The sequence below is a fragment of the Saimiri boliviensis genome, chromosome 12, assembly GCF_048565385.1.
Source record: "Saimiri boliviensis isolate mSaiBol1 chromosome 12, mSaiBol1.pri, whole genome shotgun sequence".
Lineage (NCBI taxonomy): Eukaryota > Metazoa > Chordata > Mammalia > Primates > Cebidae > Saimiri > Saimiri boliviensis.
In genome coordinates, this window is record NC_133460.1 from 86,739,221 (window position 1) to 86,755,818 (window position 16,598).

The following is a 16,598-nucleotide window of genomic DNA, read 5'->3' on the forward strand; positions in this document are numbered from 1 at the left end:
GCGATCTCGGCTCACCGCAACCTCCGCCTCCCGGGCTCAGGCAATTCTCCTGCCTCAGCCTCCTGAGTAGCTGGGATTACAGGCACGCGCCACCATGCCCAGCTAATTTTTTGTATCTTTAGTAGAGACGGGGTTTCACCATGTTGACCAGGATGGTCTCGATCTCTCGACCTCGTGATCCACCCGCCTCAGCCTCCCAAAGTGCTGGGATTACAGGCTTGAGCCACCGCGCCCGGCTAGCGTTTTGATTTTTGAGAGGATTTCACTCTGTGGCCCAGGCTGGATTGCAGTGGCAGGATCATAGCTCATTGCCGCTTCCATCTCCCTGGTTCAGTAGATGCTCCTGCCCCTAGCCTTCCAACTTGCTGAGACCACAGGTGCATGCTGCTACACCTGGCTAATGAAAATTTTTTTTGTAGAGATGCAGGGTGGGGTGTGTGTGTGTGTGTGTGTGTGTCTCACTACATTGTCCAGGCTGGCCTCTTAACTCCTAGGCTTAAGGGATCCTCCCACCTCGGCCTTCCAAAGTGTTGGGATAACGTGTGAGCCACTGCGCCTGGCCAGTTTTATATAGAGTGGAGTGTTCCATGAGGAAGTGGATCCTCATACTTCCTGAACGGCATTAGTGGGAGGTAGCCAAGGGGTAGTGGGTAAGATTGAAGGGATTGCTAACTGCTAATGCGATCTGAAGCATTGCAGAACTTGGAATTAACTTGGTAGGTCTGAACACTGATATTGGAGTTACTCATGAAAAAGGGAGAGTTTGAACTTTGATACCTGAGGAATAAGGGTTATTTTCAACAGTCTCTTCAGCTTGAAGAGGTGTGTGATTCAGGTTTGGTCTATGACACCTTTCCCCTTCGTGGAGCTGACAAGCGGAATTTAAAGGGAGTGGGAGGGGCGGCTTGGGAAATCAACACCTTCCACCCCACGACGGATAACTTGAAGGATGCTCTGCGAAGAGACAAGAGTCTGGAGGCTGGGATGGTGTCAGAGAGGAAAGGGCCTCCCTGAGTGCTGGAGGCAGTGAAGATGAAGGGCGAGAATCCATCGGCAGCGCCAGTGCGCCAGTGGGGGCGGTTGGGAGATCTTGTGACCAAGTCTGGAGAGGAGGGTAAGGACTATTAGAGTCCGCTTGTCCACTCATTACTCTGGAATCCGAATCCCGGCAGGGGCGCGGGAAACTGCTGCTCTGAGAAAAGGTACCTCCCCCAGAAAGAGCGCGGGAAGTCCCAAGTTTTCCCGCCACGCCGAGGGCGTGACTCCTGACGTCAGAGCTCCGCCTCTACAAACGCGCCGGGGGGCTCCGCCCTTAACCAAGATGGCTATACACGTGGGACCGGAAAGAGTTTTTAGATTTCCCGTCTACCCTACCTCTGAAGCGGCGGTGGGACTGCCCTGCGGAGCCCCACCCTTTCCGCTATGCGCCCGCGCGGCGCAATGACGTAAACAGGCCCGCCCACTGCCCCTGTTGGGTTCCTGAGTTGTGCTGCGTCGACAACGGTAGTGACGCCTATTGCCCGGAGGATGGCGGACGCCGGCTTGCGCCGCGTGGTTCCCAGCGACCTGTATCCCCTCGTCCTCGGCTTTCTGCGCGATAACCAACTCTCGGAGGTGGCCAATAAATTCGCCAAAGCGACAGGAGCTGTGAGTCCCGGGCTTGGGGCGGGCAGAGGGCTGGGTCATTACCATAAGGCTTTAGGCCCTGAAGTGCTTGGGTTTCCAGGTGGGGGAGACTGTGGGGTCCGCCAGTCCAGTGTCTGCAAGGCCTTTGCGCCGACCCCTCGGCAGTGCAGAGAAAGCCTGGGGCCTCGGTCGCTCCTTTTTTCACCAGGGGTCTTACTAGATAGCGCAGACTCTTCTTGTTCCTTGTTTCTTGTGAGCCATACAGCGGCTGCAGCGTGGGAGCCTCGTGGCCCGAAGTCACATGGCTAGCATAGTGCAGCTGGGAGCTAGCGCCTTGTCCTACTGAGGACGTTGGTTCTTAGGCGTCTGGTTCTTCTGGGGGACTTTTCGTTGGCTGAGGTAAAGCGCGATTTTACCTTACCCTCAATCGCATTTAATGGGATTCAAAAGCAAGTGAAATTGCTTTAAAATAAAGACTGGGATTTTCGTTAGTAAAGAAGAAAATGAATGAAAGTAGAAGCAGAGTTTTATTTTGAGTTACACCGATAAGAATTGAGCGTAATATACAGCCCTACCAAGCAGGCATAGTAGTGGGCTTGGAGCTTTGGCTCATGGAATCAAAACAAACCTAGTTTTGGGACCAGGCTCTGCTACTGTTTAGATATGTGACCCGGGCAGCTTACTTAACCTCTCTGAGTCTTTCTACAGGGATGTCATCATCCACTTCATAGGATTTGGGTGAGATTCAGTAAGATTATGTGTAAGAGTAGCAATCTCAGTGCTTGTGCAGAGGAATCTTCTAAAAGTGAAAGTTGTACCGTAGTTACGGCTATTTAGGATGTGCCAACCAGGAATGTGAAAGATTTTTAATCTCCATCAACGGACATCCCTGCATGGGAAGACACCTTGAGAGAGAAGAGAGGGGGTCCTTTGCAAGGATGATAGCAGGACTAAGAAGGATGGCTTGCACTTTTAGCCAGAATCAGGCTGCAAAAGCAAAGAATCAGATCAGCCTCAGAAAGAACTTTCTTAAGCTGGGACAGGCTGGCATGTGGTCCAGCTGCTTTCTTATTGGAACTGTTTAGAGTTGACTGTTAAGTGACTGCAAAGAGTGCTTTCACAGTGGACTGGATGGAATTGGACATTTAAGAATTAGGATTCTGAATGGTTTTATGTGAGAAAAGCTAATCTTCTGTGAAGAGTTTACAAAGGTTCAGATGCTAAGCCCTTTACATGCTTTTTTTTTTTTTGAGACGGAGTCTGGCTCTGTCACCCAGGTTGCTCACTCCAGCCTCTGCCTCCTGGGTTCAAGACATTCTCCTGCTTCAGCTTCCCAAGTAGCTGGAACTACAGGTGCGTGCCACCATGTGTGGCTAATCTTTTTTGTATTTTTAGTAGAGACGGGGTTTCGCCATGTTGGTCAGGCTGGTCTTGACCTCCTGACCTCAAGAAATCCACCCGCCTCAGCTTCCCAACTGCTGGGATTACAGGCAGGAACCACCATACCCAGCCAGCATGCATTCTCTTATCCTCTCAATAACTTAATGAGATGTGTAGTATTATTTCCATTTTATAGAGAAGAAAATAATCTCAGGGAGATTAGGTAATTTGTCCTAAGATAAGTTCACATGTATACTGACTCTGATCCTGTACTCTTTTTTTGTACCACAGAGTCTCACTCTGTTGCCCAAATGGGAGTGCAGAGGCGCAATATTGGCTCACTGCAACCTTTGTCTCCCAGGTTCAAGCGATTCTGTGCCTCAGCCTCCTGAGTAGCTGGAATGTCTTGGAGTTTTTGTTGCTGTTGTTGTTCTTTTTTTTTTTTTTTTTTTGAGACAGAGTTTCGCTCTTGTTACCCAGGCTGGAGTGCAATGGCGCGATCTCGGCTCACCGCAACCTCCGCCTCCTGGGTTCAGGCAATTCTCCTGCCTCAGCCTCCCAAGTAGCTGGGATTACAGGCACGTGCCACCATGCCCAGCTAATGTTTTGTATTTTTAGTAGAGACGGGGTTTCACTATGTTGACCGGGATGGTCTCGATCTCTCGACCTCGTGATCCACCCGCCTCGGCCTCCCAAAGTGCTGGGATTACAGGCTTGAGCCACCGCGCCCGGCCAGCTGTTGTTGTTCTTGAGACAGGGTCTCTCTCTGTTGCCCAGGCTGGAGTGTGGTGATGTGATCACAGCTCAGTGCAGCCTCAAACTCCTGGGCTCAAGCAGTCCTCCCATCTAAGCCTCCCAAGTAGCTGGGACTACAGGTGTGTGCTACCATACCCAACTAATTAAACATTTTAAAAATATATATTTTTTAAGAGATGGGGGTCTCAGCTGGGCGCGGTAACTCACGCCTGTAATCCCAGCACTGTGGGAGGCTGAGGCGGATGGATCACCTGAGGTCAGGAGTTTGAGACCAGCCTGGCCAACATGGTGAAACCCCATCTCTATTGAAAATACAAAAAATTAGTCAGTTGTAGTGGCAGGCGCCTGTCATCCCAGCTACTCGGGAGGCTGCGGCAGGAGAATCGCTTGATCCCGGGAGGTTGCAGTGAGCCTCATTGCACTCCATCCTGGGTGACAAGAATGAAACTCCATCTGAAGAAAAAAAGAGAGAGAGAGAGAGATATGGGGGTCTTACTGAGAGAGAGAGAGAGAGAGAGAGAGAGAGAGAGAGAGATGGGTGTCTTAGAGAGAGAGAGAGAGAGAGAGAGAGAGATATGGGGGTCTTACTGTCTTGCCCAGGCTTGTCTTGAACTCCGGTCCTTAAGTGATCTGTCTGCTTTGTCCTGCCAAAGTGTTAGGATTATAGGTGTGTACTACTTTGTCTGGCCTGGATGCAGTTTATTTATTTATTTTTTTTTTTGGAGACGGAATCTTGCTCTGTCGGAATCTTGCTCTGTCGCCCAGGCTGGAGTGCAGTGGTGCGATCTCTACCCACTGCAACTTCTGCCTCTTGAGTTCAGCACTTATCCTGCCTTAGCCTCCCTAGTAGCTGGGATGACAGGTAAATGCCACCACGCCCAGCTAATTTTTTGTATTTTTAGTAGAGACAGGGTTTCACCATGTTGGCCAGGCTGGTCTTGAACTCCTGACCTCGTGATCTGCTGGGATTACAGGCGTTAGCCACTGTGCCAAGACCACAAATGCAGTTTTTTACATTCATCACAGTACTTACCAGTCTTCTGTTGGAGGCTTGTGTCTTTCTTCCTTTTTTTTGTTTCTTTTCTTCTTTTTTTTTGTTTTGAGACGGAGTCTTGCTCTGTTGCCCAGGCTGGAGTGCAGTGGTACAATTTGGGCTCACTACAACCTCTCCCTCCCAGGTTCAGGTGATTCTCCTGCCTCAGCCTCCCAAGTAGCTGGGATTACAGGCTCCTGCTATCACAACCAGCCAATGTTTGTATTTTTAGTAGAGATGGGGTTTCACCATATAGGCCAGGCTGGTTTTGAACTCCTGACCTCAGGTGATCCACCTGCCTTGGCTTCCCAGAGTGTTGGGATTACAGGTGTGAGCCACCGCATCCAGTCTGGAGGCTTGTTTCTAATGATTTGGTATTATAATCCACATTGCAGCAAACACATTTTTGTATTAGTGTTTGTATTCTCATGTAATTGATAAGATTACATTCTTAGATAGTACATTGATAGAGTGAACCTTTTATTTTGGCAGGGGGCTAGAGATGGGGGTCTTGCTATGTTCCTCAGGCTGGTCTTGAACTCCTGGCATCAAGTGATCCTCCTGTCTCAGCTTCTCAAAGTGCTGGGATAACAGGAGTGAACCAGTATGCCCAGTCAAAAGTGATTTTTTTTTAAAGACGGAGTCGCTTTTTATTGATAATGAAGAGAAAAGAAATAAAATTTTTTAAAAAGGCATTATCGCTGTTGTTCCCTAGGCTGGAGTGCAATCTCGGCTCACTGCAGCCTCTACCTCTTTGGGTTCAAGCAATTTTCCTGCCTCAGCCTCCCGAGTAGCTGAGATTACAGTTGTGTGTCACCATGCCAGGCTGATTTTTTTATTTTTAGTAGATATGGGGTTTCGCCATGTTGTTTCAGGCTGGTCTCGAACTCCTGACCTCATGATCCACCCACCTTTGCCTTCCAAAGTGCTGGGATTCCAGACTTGAGCCACTGTACCTGGCCGATTTTTTTTTTTTTTTTTTTTTTTTTTAAGGACTTTGAGAAATACAGATTGGCAGACCGGGGGTTAGATGGTGCCATAAACATAGGAATAGCTGGAGTTTTTTATGTCAGAAATTGGGAAATGCACAAATAGGGTATTCTTCTCTTAGTTTATACAAGTAGCAAAAGTCTTATTAGGATGTAACATTTATACCAAATTTAGTAGGTATGTATATAACAGGCCACATTTAATGAAAGCATAACTAGGATAAAATAATTTCCTTACCCAGTTCTTTTTGTTCTCCTACAGACACAGCAGGATGCCAATGCCTCTTCCCTCTTAGACATCTATAGCTTCTGGCTCAAGTAAGCCTTTCCTGTTCCACTTTGGCTGTTTTCTCCCCTGAGGTGGGTTGGGCTGTTTTTCTTGGTTTGGGAAGATTCTAATCCCCTAGAAATTGTCTCATCTACCTCAGCAGGTCTGCCAAGGCTCCAGAGCGAAAGTTACAGGCAAATGGACCAGTGACTAAGAAAGCTAAAAAGAAGGCCTCATCCAGTGACAGTAGTGAGGACAGCAGCGAGGAGGAGGAGGAAGTTCAAGGGCCTCCAGCAAAGAAGGCTGGTAAGGCAAAGTAGCCAGTGGGCTTGATGGTGCCAGGAAAAGAATTTACAACCTGCTTGTCCCATATGGCTGATTCTTACTGGGACCCATGCTTTTGTTCAGCTGTACCTGCCAAGCGAGTTGGTCTGCCTCCTGGGAAGGCTGCAGCCAAAGCATCAGAGAGCAGCAGCAGTGAAGAATCCAGTGATGACGAGGAGGAGGAGGAGGACCAAAAGAAACAGCCTATCCAGGTTCGCAGCTTTGGGAAGAAAAAGGGATTTAAGAATTGGAAAGGAAGAAACCTAAAATTGTGGCCTTTAGCTTATAACCAAAGGTCGATGGCGGAAGTACAGTAGGTGATTATGAGGAAGAAAATCGGGATTTTCAGGAAGCTCATCAAAAGCTAATCTGGAAGGGATGTGTGAGGTTGAAGTCGGGCTCGGACTCCGGAGGAAAAATTAAACCCATTTTGCTTGAAGAGTTTGGTTCCTCTGGTACACTGTTCAGGGATCCAAGAATAAGAGAGTGTGTTTTATTGGAAGCTTTGTCAGGAACAGGGCCAATATATCAATGAACTTTTTTTTTTTTTTTTTTTTTTTTTGAGACACAGCCTGTTGCCCAGGCTGGAGTGCAATAGCGTGATCTCAGCTAACTGCAACCTCTGCCTCCCAGGTTCAAGCTATTCTCATGTCTCAGCCTTTTAAGTAGCTGGGATGACAGGTGCCCACCGCCATACCCGGCTTATTTTTGTATTTTTAGTAGAGATGGGGTTTCGCCACTTTGGTCAGGTTGGCCTTGAACTCCTGACCTCGACCTACCAAGGTGCTGGAATTACAGGCGAGCTGTAGCACCCAGCCAACTTTTTGTTGTTTCTTTTTGTTGTTGTTGTTTCTTAAGAGTTTTTGCCCTTTCCATATCCTGCCCTTAGCTTTCTCTTGCTCTTACTGCTCCATTAGACCCCTAAAAATAAAAGGAACCTAGGATGCCCTTTGGGTACCAGAAGCTTTTGCTGATTTCCCTCCTTGTTTTTTCTAACAGAAGGGAGTTAAGCCCCAAGCCAAGGTAGCCAAAGCTCCTCCTAAGAAGGCCAAGAGCTCTGATTCTGATTCTGATTCTGACTCAAGCTCCGAGGATGAGCCACCAAAGAACCAGAAGCTAAAGATAACACCTGTGGCAGCTAAACCTCAGGCTAAAGCCCCACTCAAACCAGGTACTGTTTCCATTCCCAAGAGGCTGGGCTGGGGACTGGTGTTAAAATTGCTGGTACTGTTTGTTGAACTGGAGGTATTGATTAATAGTCTTTTTATTTTAAAGCTTTTTCACTAATAAATAATAAGATTTCTTTTTTTTTTTTTTTGAGTTGGAGTTTCACTCTTGTTACCCAGGCTGGAGTGCAATGGCGTGATCTTGGCTCACCGCAACCTCTGCCTCCTGGGTTCAGGCAATTCTCCTGCCTCAGCCTCCCGAGTAGCTGGGATTACATGCGTGTGCCACCATGCCCAGCTAATGTTTTGTATTTTTAGTAGAGACGGGGTTTCACCATGTTGACCAGGATGGTCTCGATCTCTTGACCTTGTGATCCACCCTCCTTGGCCTCCCAAAGTGCTGGGATTACAGGCTTGAGCCACTGCGCCCGGCTAATAATAAGATTTCATAGTTAGGAGCTAGTAAATAGAGAAACAGTTACTGCAGCAAGGGAAAATGTATTTTTTTTAAATGGTATCCATTTGGCATTTTGTGACATTTTATGTACTCACACATCCCATTCCACTGTGACTACTTATGTATCTATTTGTTGTGCTTTTCACTGCCATTTTTGCTCTTCTACATTCATTCTGTGAGACAAATGAGAATTTTTCTTTTTTTCTGTAACTTGTGATGTGGGTTAGGTTATGATTTCTCCAAATGGAGGTTGAAGTGAAAGATAGAGGCATACTTAGATTATTTATGTGTTCTTTTTTATTTTTTTTTAAAAAGCCAGTCCAATTTAGCAGTGGGGGGTTGTATACCAACTTTCATGACACAAATGTTACTAAGTTCTGATAACCCACTACTGTTGGATCCGCCTATGCTCTTTTTTTTTTTTTTTTTTTTTTAAAGACAGTTTTATTCCTGATGTGGGATAGGAAAGGCATCCTTTGGTGTGGTAAACCATGGCATTCTCCCTGATGGCTGCTTTAAAGTTAAAAGAATTGGTGAACTCCTAGCCAGGCGTGGTGGCTCACCCCTGTTATCCCAGTATTCTGGGAGGCCGAGGTGGGTAGATCGCTTGAAGTCAGGAGTTCAAGACCAGCCTGGCCAACCAGCCTGACCAACATGGTGAAACCCCATCTTTACTAAAAATACAAAAATTAGGTGGCCTCAATGGTGGGTGCCTGTAATCCCAGCTACTTGGGAGGCTGAGGCAGCAGAATCACTGGAACCATTACACACCAGCTATGGGACAGAGCTAGACTCTTTAAAAAAAAAAATTGGTGGACTCCTAAGTTCTGTGCTCATAGGAAGGAGGTTTTTTATGATCATGACTTGTCCTAAAACTCCTTACTCTTTCTTTTTCTTGGGTATTCCAGCTCGAACAGCACCTAAAGTAGTCAATGGTAAAGCAGCCAGTAGTAGCAGCAGCAGCAGTGATGACTCAGAGGAGGAGAAGGCAGCAGCCATCCCCAAGAAGGTCTGAGCCATAACGTCTGTCAGGGAAGAGGTGACCAGGGTGGGATGTATGTGTGTCTCCATTCCCTGGCAGGATTGGTTGGGTCAGCATTTTCCTGTGGTAATCAGTTTTCTTTATAATGCAGACTGTACCTAAAAAGCAAGTTGTGGCCAAGGCCCCAGTGAAAGCAGCTGCCACTCCTACACAGAAGAGTTCCAGCAGTGAGGATTCTTCCAGTGAGGAGGAAGAACAGCAGAAAAAAACCATGAAAAATAAACCAGGTGACCTGACATGGGGAGTGAAGCTGTATGACTGTGGACAGGGCCCACTTGCAGTAACCACATGGACCTCTCCATAGAGCTACTTGTAGAGTGTCCTCGTGTGATGGCAGCTAGCTTCTCCTAGAGCTAGTGATCCAGAAAAGCAAGGAGGAATCTGCAGTGCCTTGTATAACCTAGACTCAGAAGTGACACCGTGTTCTGTTAGAACTGAGTCACTAATTCTGGCCCATACTCAAGTGAAGGCAAATTAAGCTTCATTTCTAGGAGGAAGTAGTATCAAAAAATTTGTATACGTATCTTAAAACCATCACATCATCCCTTTTACACAGGTCCATACAGTTCAGTACCCCCACCTTCTGCTCCCCCACCAAAAAAGACCCTGGGAACCCAGCCTCCCAAGAAGGCTGTGGAGAAGCAGCAGCCTGTGGAAAGCAGTGAAGACAGCAGCGATGAGTCTGGTGAGTCAGAGGGATGCAGCCTCCCTTCAGCGTGGATCTGGAGGAGGGGACAGGGAATAAGGGAGAGAGAAAGCCTTCCATCCCTCCATTGCTTTTTGCTTAAAGTAAGATAGAGTTAAGGCTCTGTGTGTGTCTTCGCATTCTTTTTATTGCTATCCTGGTTGGGTTGGGACCCTGGACCCAGCATAATGCTACAGGTTCTTCTCAGATTCAAGTTCCGAAGAAGACAAGAAACCCCCAGCTAAGGCAGTCGTCCCTAAAGCAACCACTAAACCACCTCCAGCAAAGAAAGCGGCAGAGAGCTCTTCAGACAGCTCAGGTAAGGCATGTGGAGGCCCTCAGTTCAGTGAGATGCTCTTAGGCAGCTGCTAAGGGCTTTCCTGAATCTGATTTGGGGAGCTGTTGATTCCATCCCTTCTTTGTCTAGACTCTGACAGCTCTGAGGATGATGAAGATCCTTCCAAGCCAGCTGGTACCACCAAGAATTCCTCAAATAAGCCAGCTGGCACCACCAAGTCACCTGCAGCGAAGCCAGCTGCAGCCCCTAAGCAATCTTTGGGTGGTGGCCAGAAGCCTCTCATGCGAAAGGCTGACAGCAGCTCTAGTGAGGAAGAGAGCAGCTCCAGTGAGGAGGAGAAGACAAAGAAGACAGTGGCCACTATTAAGCCCAAGGCGACTGCCAAAGCAGCTCCACCTCTGCCTGCCAAGCAGGCTCCTCAGGGTAGTAGGGATAGCAGCTCTGATTCAGACAGCTCCAGCAGTGAGGAGGAGGAAGAGAAGACGTCCAAGACTGCAGTTAAGAAGAAGCCACAGGAGGTAGCAGGAGGTGCAGCCCCTTCCAAGCCAGCCTCTGCAAAGAAAGGAAAGGGTGAGAGCAGCAGCAGTTCTTCCTCTGATGACTCCAGTGAGGAGGAAGAGGAGAAGCCCAAGGGCAAGGGCAAGGGCAAGGGCATTCCAAGACCACAAGCCCTCAAGGCCAACGGCACCTCTGCACTGACTGCCCAGAATGGAAAAGCAGCTAAGAACAGCGAGGAGGAGGAAGAAAAGAAAAAGGCAGCAGTGGCGGTTTCCAAACCAGGTTTGTGCCCAATGAACATGCCCTCTGGGTTTTGTCCCCTCAAATCAGGGTGGGATACACTCTTTTGAGGGTAGGGTAGTGAGAGGAGGCCCACCACTGGGCTTCCAGTTGGGGAAACCTGGGAGGAAGAACAGGAAACTGATCTCTCCCTCTTTTTTTTTTTTTTTCATGGAGTCTCACTGTCACCCAGGCTGGGGTACAATGGCATGATCACAGTTTGTGCAACCCCCACCTCCTGGACTCATGTGATCTTTCCACCTCAGTCTCCTTAGTAGCAGGGACTACAAGCATGCACCACCATGCCTGGCTGATTCTTTTACATTTTATAGAGACAGAGTCTCACTCTATTGCCTAGGTTGATCTCGGTTTCCTGGGGTCAAGCAATTCTCACACCTTGGTGTCACAAAATGCTGGAGTTCCAGTTGTGAGCCACTGTACCCCGGCCTGAGTTTGGCTTTTTGTTTTTAGGTTCATTAAAGAAGCGGAAGCAGAATGAGGCTGCCAAGGAGGCAGAGACTCCTCAGGCTAAGAAGATAAAGCTTCAGACCCCTAACACATTTCCAAAAAGGAAGAAAGTAAGTTGTCTCATTTTCCTCTTAGGAGTCAGCTCTTTAAAAGTAGAATAATCTAGGATCATCTTGACAGTTCTGCCTGGCGTGACCTGGCACATGTACACATGTATATCACTCAGGAAAGCTGTTACATGATCACTCTGTCTTTAATTTCCTACTTCATTCTTCTGTAGGGAGAAAAAAGGGCATCATCCCCATTCCGAAGGGTCAGGGAGGAGGAAATTGAGGTGGATTCACGAGTGGCAGACAACTCCTTTGATGCCAAGGTGAGAGAGAGATCTGTACCATTCTTGGGAGGGAGGGTGGTAGTGCAGAGAGGACAGCTCTTGGTTCAGGTTGGTGGGAATCCTCTCTGGGTTCAGGTTGCCTTGAGGAGGGAGTAGAAAGAAAAAAGTGACAGGGCCCTGGCATGGTCCTTCTCTGTTACCTCTCTCTACTTACCAGCGAGGTGCAGCCGGAGACTGGGGAGAGCGAGCCAATCAGGTTTTGAAGTTCACCAAAGGCAAGTCCTTCCGGCATGAGAAAACCAAGAAGAAGCGGGGCAGCTATCGGGGAGGCTCCATCTCTGTTCAGGTCAATTCCGTGAAGTTTGACAGTGAGTGACTTGGGGCCATCTTTGGCGAAGCAGAGGTGATGATGGTCAGAGATCACTCACTTTCTTCAGTGGACCTGAGAACCCTCAGCTCTCTAGGTGAGGGTCTTGATGAGGACAGAGGTTTAGGGTAGGTCCTAAGACTTTACAATGTAACATCCTTTCTGGTCCTTTTCTGTGTTACCTAGTTTTGTACAGACTTGGTTTTGAGTGTTGAGTAGCCGGGACAAAATAAGGGAATGTTATTTTTTAAGAAAATTCATTTTCATTGCTGTCTCCTTCCTTTTCTGTGAAAGTCCTCATTCTAGAAATTTGTATATTTTATATTAAAACATTTCTTATTGATTTTTGTTGTGATTTTCAAAGGTGGATTCCCACAGACAAAAACTTAGCTATTGCCCAAGACATAGTAAAGGGTCACATGTATGACTTTTTATAATTGGAAGAAAATTCTGCCTTTGTGAGTGCACATGTTCACATTTCATCCATCTTTCCCTCAAAACCTTAGCGAGGGGCATTAAAGAGTGGCTGATGTATATGCAATGTCATGTTAAGCATGCACTGTGTATTTCACCCTCATTTATTGGGTCTGGGACTGAGGTTTTTAGCCAGCATGGACCTAACCTACTTTTTGAGATAAAGTTTACTGTTTTGTTACAGGCAAAATTCTGGTGTGGTATGAATGCCGTGGGTCGTTCTGAATATATTTTTTTCTGTAATTTTATCATTACATGATGTTTGCAATACATGCTTTGTTTTTTAATTTGAAAGCAAACTTTTCTACTGTTGATAGACATTTTTTGACAACTTGACCCTTCCTAGTATTGAGCACTAAGTTGAGGACCGCATAGTATTTCACAGTATAGAGAACAAAATGACATTAATTTGAAAAATACATGTTCACTTGGTATTGCCGTCTTGGTTGCAGTGGTGACATAGAATTGGTTTCATTAATTCCTACATGGTTGAGAATCAAGAAAGTGGGGAAAAGAAAAACTCAATCCTCAGTAGGAAGGTAGGTTATATTAGATGAATTTATTGCTAATCTCTGTATGTGCTAATGGGGTTGAAAGAACCTTACAGAGCATATTACCTGATAAACTTGAGTGGGTTTGGGAGAATAAACTAACAGGATTATTGTATCTCATAGTTGGTACATGGGTCTCGTAGTTGGTACATGGGAGCAATTGACGTGCCCCCCTTCAGAACCTTAACTACTGTTAGTAACAGTGGCTATAACAACACAAACCAGTGACCAGAGATACAGCTCTTAGGCCAAGTTGGCCTGTGGGTATGGCTGCAGGAAATGACTGATCAGTGGTGGTACTCAGCCAGAACAAGACGGAGAGGGAAGAGTCCACAGCTTTCTGGAGGCTAAGGTGTTTGGGTGGTAGCAAAGTGTGCCCCAAGCCTTCATGGATGATTTATAGGTCTTAAGATTAGTCTCCTCTTGTTTGGATTCCACACTCGCTAAATAACCTGATAATAACCTGGTTTTCCATGTAACTGCCTCTAGGAAGAAAATGTACTGTTCATGCTGACACCGATATTTCAGTCTGCATGGTAAAAGTTCTACATCTTACTATAAAATAATAAACTGGCTGGTTTATAATGTGTCTTGGGAGTTTATTGTTGTGAGTCTGAACCCCTTCTTCTTCCTACTCAAAACAGAACTTGGGTGCCAGTTAGAGGACTGGGGTCTGGACCTGTGACTTCACTGCAGAGGCTTTTTGGTAGCAGCTTGCAGGGTTTTCTTGGCTACAGCTTGTCTCATGGTGCCTTTTCCAGGCTATGTTGCAGCCTGTGCATAGTCCAAACTGGGGGTTGGCAAAATGGCCTATGGGTCAAATCCAGCCCATGGCTTGTTTTTATATTACCTAAGAGCTAAGGATGGTTCTTAAATTTGTAAAGGATTTTTGAAATGATAGATAATAGCTGGTGTTGTGACTCATACCTGTAATCCCAGCACTTTGGGAGGCCGAGGTGGATGGATCACCTGAGGTCAGGAGTTCCAGACCAGCCTGACCAACATGGAGAAACCCCATCTCTACTAAAAATACTAAATTAGCCGGGCATGGTGGTGCATGCCTGTAATCCCAGCTACTTGGGAGACTGAGGCAGAAGAATCACTTGAACCCAGGAGGTGGAGGTTGTGGTGAGCTGAGATCGTGCCACTGCACTCCAGCCTGGCCAAAAAAAAAAAGATATGACAGAGACCTTATCAATGGCCCACAAAGCCTAAGACATTTAGGATGTGGCCCTTCACAGAAAAGGTTTGTGCCAATCCCTGGTCTAAATCAGTGATTCCTAAGACATCAGCTGAAAATTAGAGTCATCTGGGGAACTAAAAACACAGATATGCAGGGGCCTATCCTAAGACCTGTTGAGTCAGACCCTGGTGCTCTCTGGTGAGGCCTGAATGTTAGGATTTTTTTTTTTTTTTTTTTTTTTTTTTTTTTTTGAGACGGAGTTTCGCTCTCGTTACCCAGGCTGGAGTGCAATGGCGCGATCTCGGCTCACCGCAACCTCCGCCTCCTGGGTTCAGGCAATTCTCCTGCCTCAGCCTCCTGAGTAGCTGGGATTACAGGCACGCGCCACCATGCCCAGCTAATGTTTTGTATTTTTAGTAGAGACGGGGTTTCACCATGTTGACCAGGATGGTCTCGATCGTTTGACCTTGTGATCCACCTGCCTCGGCCTCCCAAAGTGCTGGGATTACAGGCTTGAGCCACCGCGCCCAGCCTGCGGTAGGATATTTTAAAGCTCTCAGGTGATTCTAATGAGCAGCCAGAGTTGAAAACCACTTATCTAAGAGTATTTGAAAAGAAGTGAATCAGTGGCCGGGCGTGGTGGCCCAAGCCTGTAATCCCAGCACTTTGGGAGGCCGAGACGGGTGGATCACGAGGTCAAGAGATCAAGACCATCCTGGTCAACATGGTGAAACCCTGTCTCTACTAAAAATACAAAAAAAATTAGCTGGGCATGGTGGCGCGTGCCTGTAATCCCAGCTACTCAGGAGGCTGAGGCAGGAGAATTGCCTCAACCCAGGAGGCAGAGGTTGCAGTGAGCCGAGATCGTGCCACTGCACTCCAGCCTGGGCAACGAGAGCCAAACTCCGTCTCAAAAATAAATAAATAAATAAATAATTAAAAAAAAAAAAAAAAAAAGTGAATCAGTATTTCCCACCTTCATGCTTCCATTTTCAAACATACTTGTTAAAAATAATAGTATACAATGAAAAATTTAAGGCTGGGTGTGGTGGCTCACACCTGTTATCCCAGCTTGAACCCTGGAACCTGGGATGTGGAGGTTGCAGTGAGCCAAGATCGTGTCATTGCACTCCAGCCTGGGCTGGAATGGGTGACAAGAGTGAAACTCTGTCTCCAAAAATAAGGCCGAGCGCAGTGGCTCATGCCTGTAACCCCAACACTTTGGGAAGCCAGGGCAGGTGGATCACGAGGTCAGGAGTTCAAGACCAGCCTGGCCCAGATGGTGAAACCCCATCTCTACTAAAATACAAAAAAATTAGCTGGATGAGGTGACGGGCACCTGTAATCCCAGCTACTTAGGAGGCTGAGGCAGAGAATTACTTGAACCTGGGAGACGGAGGTTGCAGTGAGCCGAGATCTCGCCACTGCATTCCAGCCTGGGGGCGAAGAAGTGAGACTGTCTTAAAAAAAAAAATTTCATCTCAGCCTTATTTCCTGGAACCTGCTTCTTATGTCTCCTAGACAATTTCTAGGTATGTGCTACTGTATGCGTCCTCCTCTCCTTTTTTTCCTGGCACAAATGGGGCAGTTTATCATGTGCAGTTTTACAACTTTTAGAGCTCATTTCATAGCAGAACACAGTAGCCCAGGTGTCCCCAAACTTTTTACACAGGGGCCAGTTCACTGTCCCTCAGACCATTGGAGGGCCACCACATACTGTGCTCCTCTCACTGACCACCAATGAAAGAGGTGCCCCTTCCTGAAGTGTGGTGGGGGGCCAGATAAATGGCCTCAGGGGGCCGCATGCAGCCCGCGGGGCCGTAGTTTGGGGACGCCTGCAGTAGCCTATTTTTAATGGCTGCATGGTACTCTGTTTAAGTTATTTAAATTAGTATTTTAGGGGCAGAAGTTTAGGTTGTTTGAGTATTTTGCTATTATAGTGTTAACACTGGATATCCTTATACATGAGACTGAATATCTGTGTGGATTTATGTAGGAAATATTCCTAAAAGTGATTGCTGCTTCAAAGGATATTTGCATTTATTAATAACATTTTGATCATTATTGCCCTCCAAAATTGTACTAATTGTATAGTTCCAGCAACATTTTATCAACATGCCTCTTTGCCCACTTGCCAACACTGTTTACCAAATTCATCTTTTCTACTTGGATAAATGATAATGTTCTCTCATTTTTGTTTTAGAGTGGTAAAGCACAACATGAAATTTACCACCAACCATTTTTAACTGTATAGTTGAGTAGTGTTAAGTATATTCACATTGTGTAACAGTTCTCTAGGACAGGACTATATTCATTAAACACTAATAGCCCCTTCTCCCCAGCCCTTAGCAACCATCTTTCTACTTTGCTTTTATGATTTGACTACTTTAGCTATAACCTCGTGAGTGGAATAGTAATAA

The 16,598-nt window shown here is 46.7% G+C and overlaps 1 protein-coding gene across 2 annotated transcripts; it reads left to right on the top strand.

Annotated features, from left to right (window-relative positions):
• The first annotated feature begins 1,463 nt into the window (after positions 1 to 1,463).
• On the top strand, positions 1,464 to 13,584 carry NOLC1 (nucleolar and coiled-body phosphoprotein 1). Of its 2 annotated transcripts, none has more exons than XM_010333143.3 (13): positions 1,464 to 1,647; positions 6,047 to 6,102; positions 6,213 to 6,358; positions 6,461 to 6,588; positions 7,376 to 7,547; positions 8,908 to 9,008; positions 9,133 to 9,268; positions 9,598 to 9,726; positions 9,935 to 10,045; positions 10,154 to 10,804; positions 11,273 to 11,379; positions 11,550 to 11,642; positions 11,821 to 13,584. In XM_010333143.3, exons 1-13 carry the CDS (start codon positions 1,528 to 1,530, stop codon positions 11,977 to 11,979), a joined length of 2,109 nt encoding a protein of 702 aa, XP_010331445.1. In that variant the 5' UTR covers positions 1,464 to 1,527; the 3' UTR covers positions 11,980 to 13,584. The 2 variants fall into 2 exon arrangements, with proteins under 2 accessions (XP_010331445.1, XP_003922315.1); XM_003922266.4 differs by having other exon boundaries at positions 6,216 to 6,358.
• Positions 13,585 to 16,598: the final 3,014 nt, after the last annotated feature.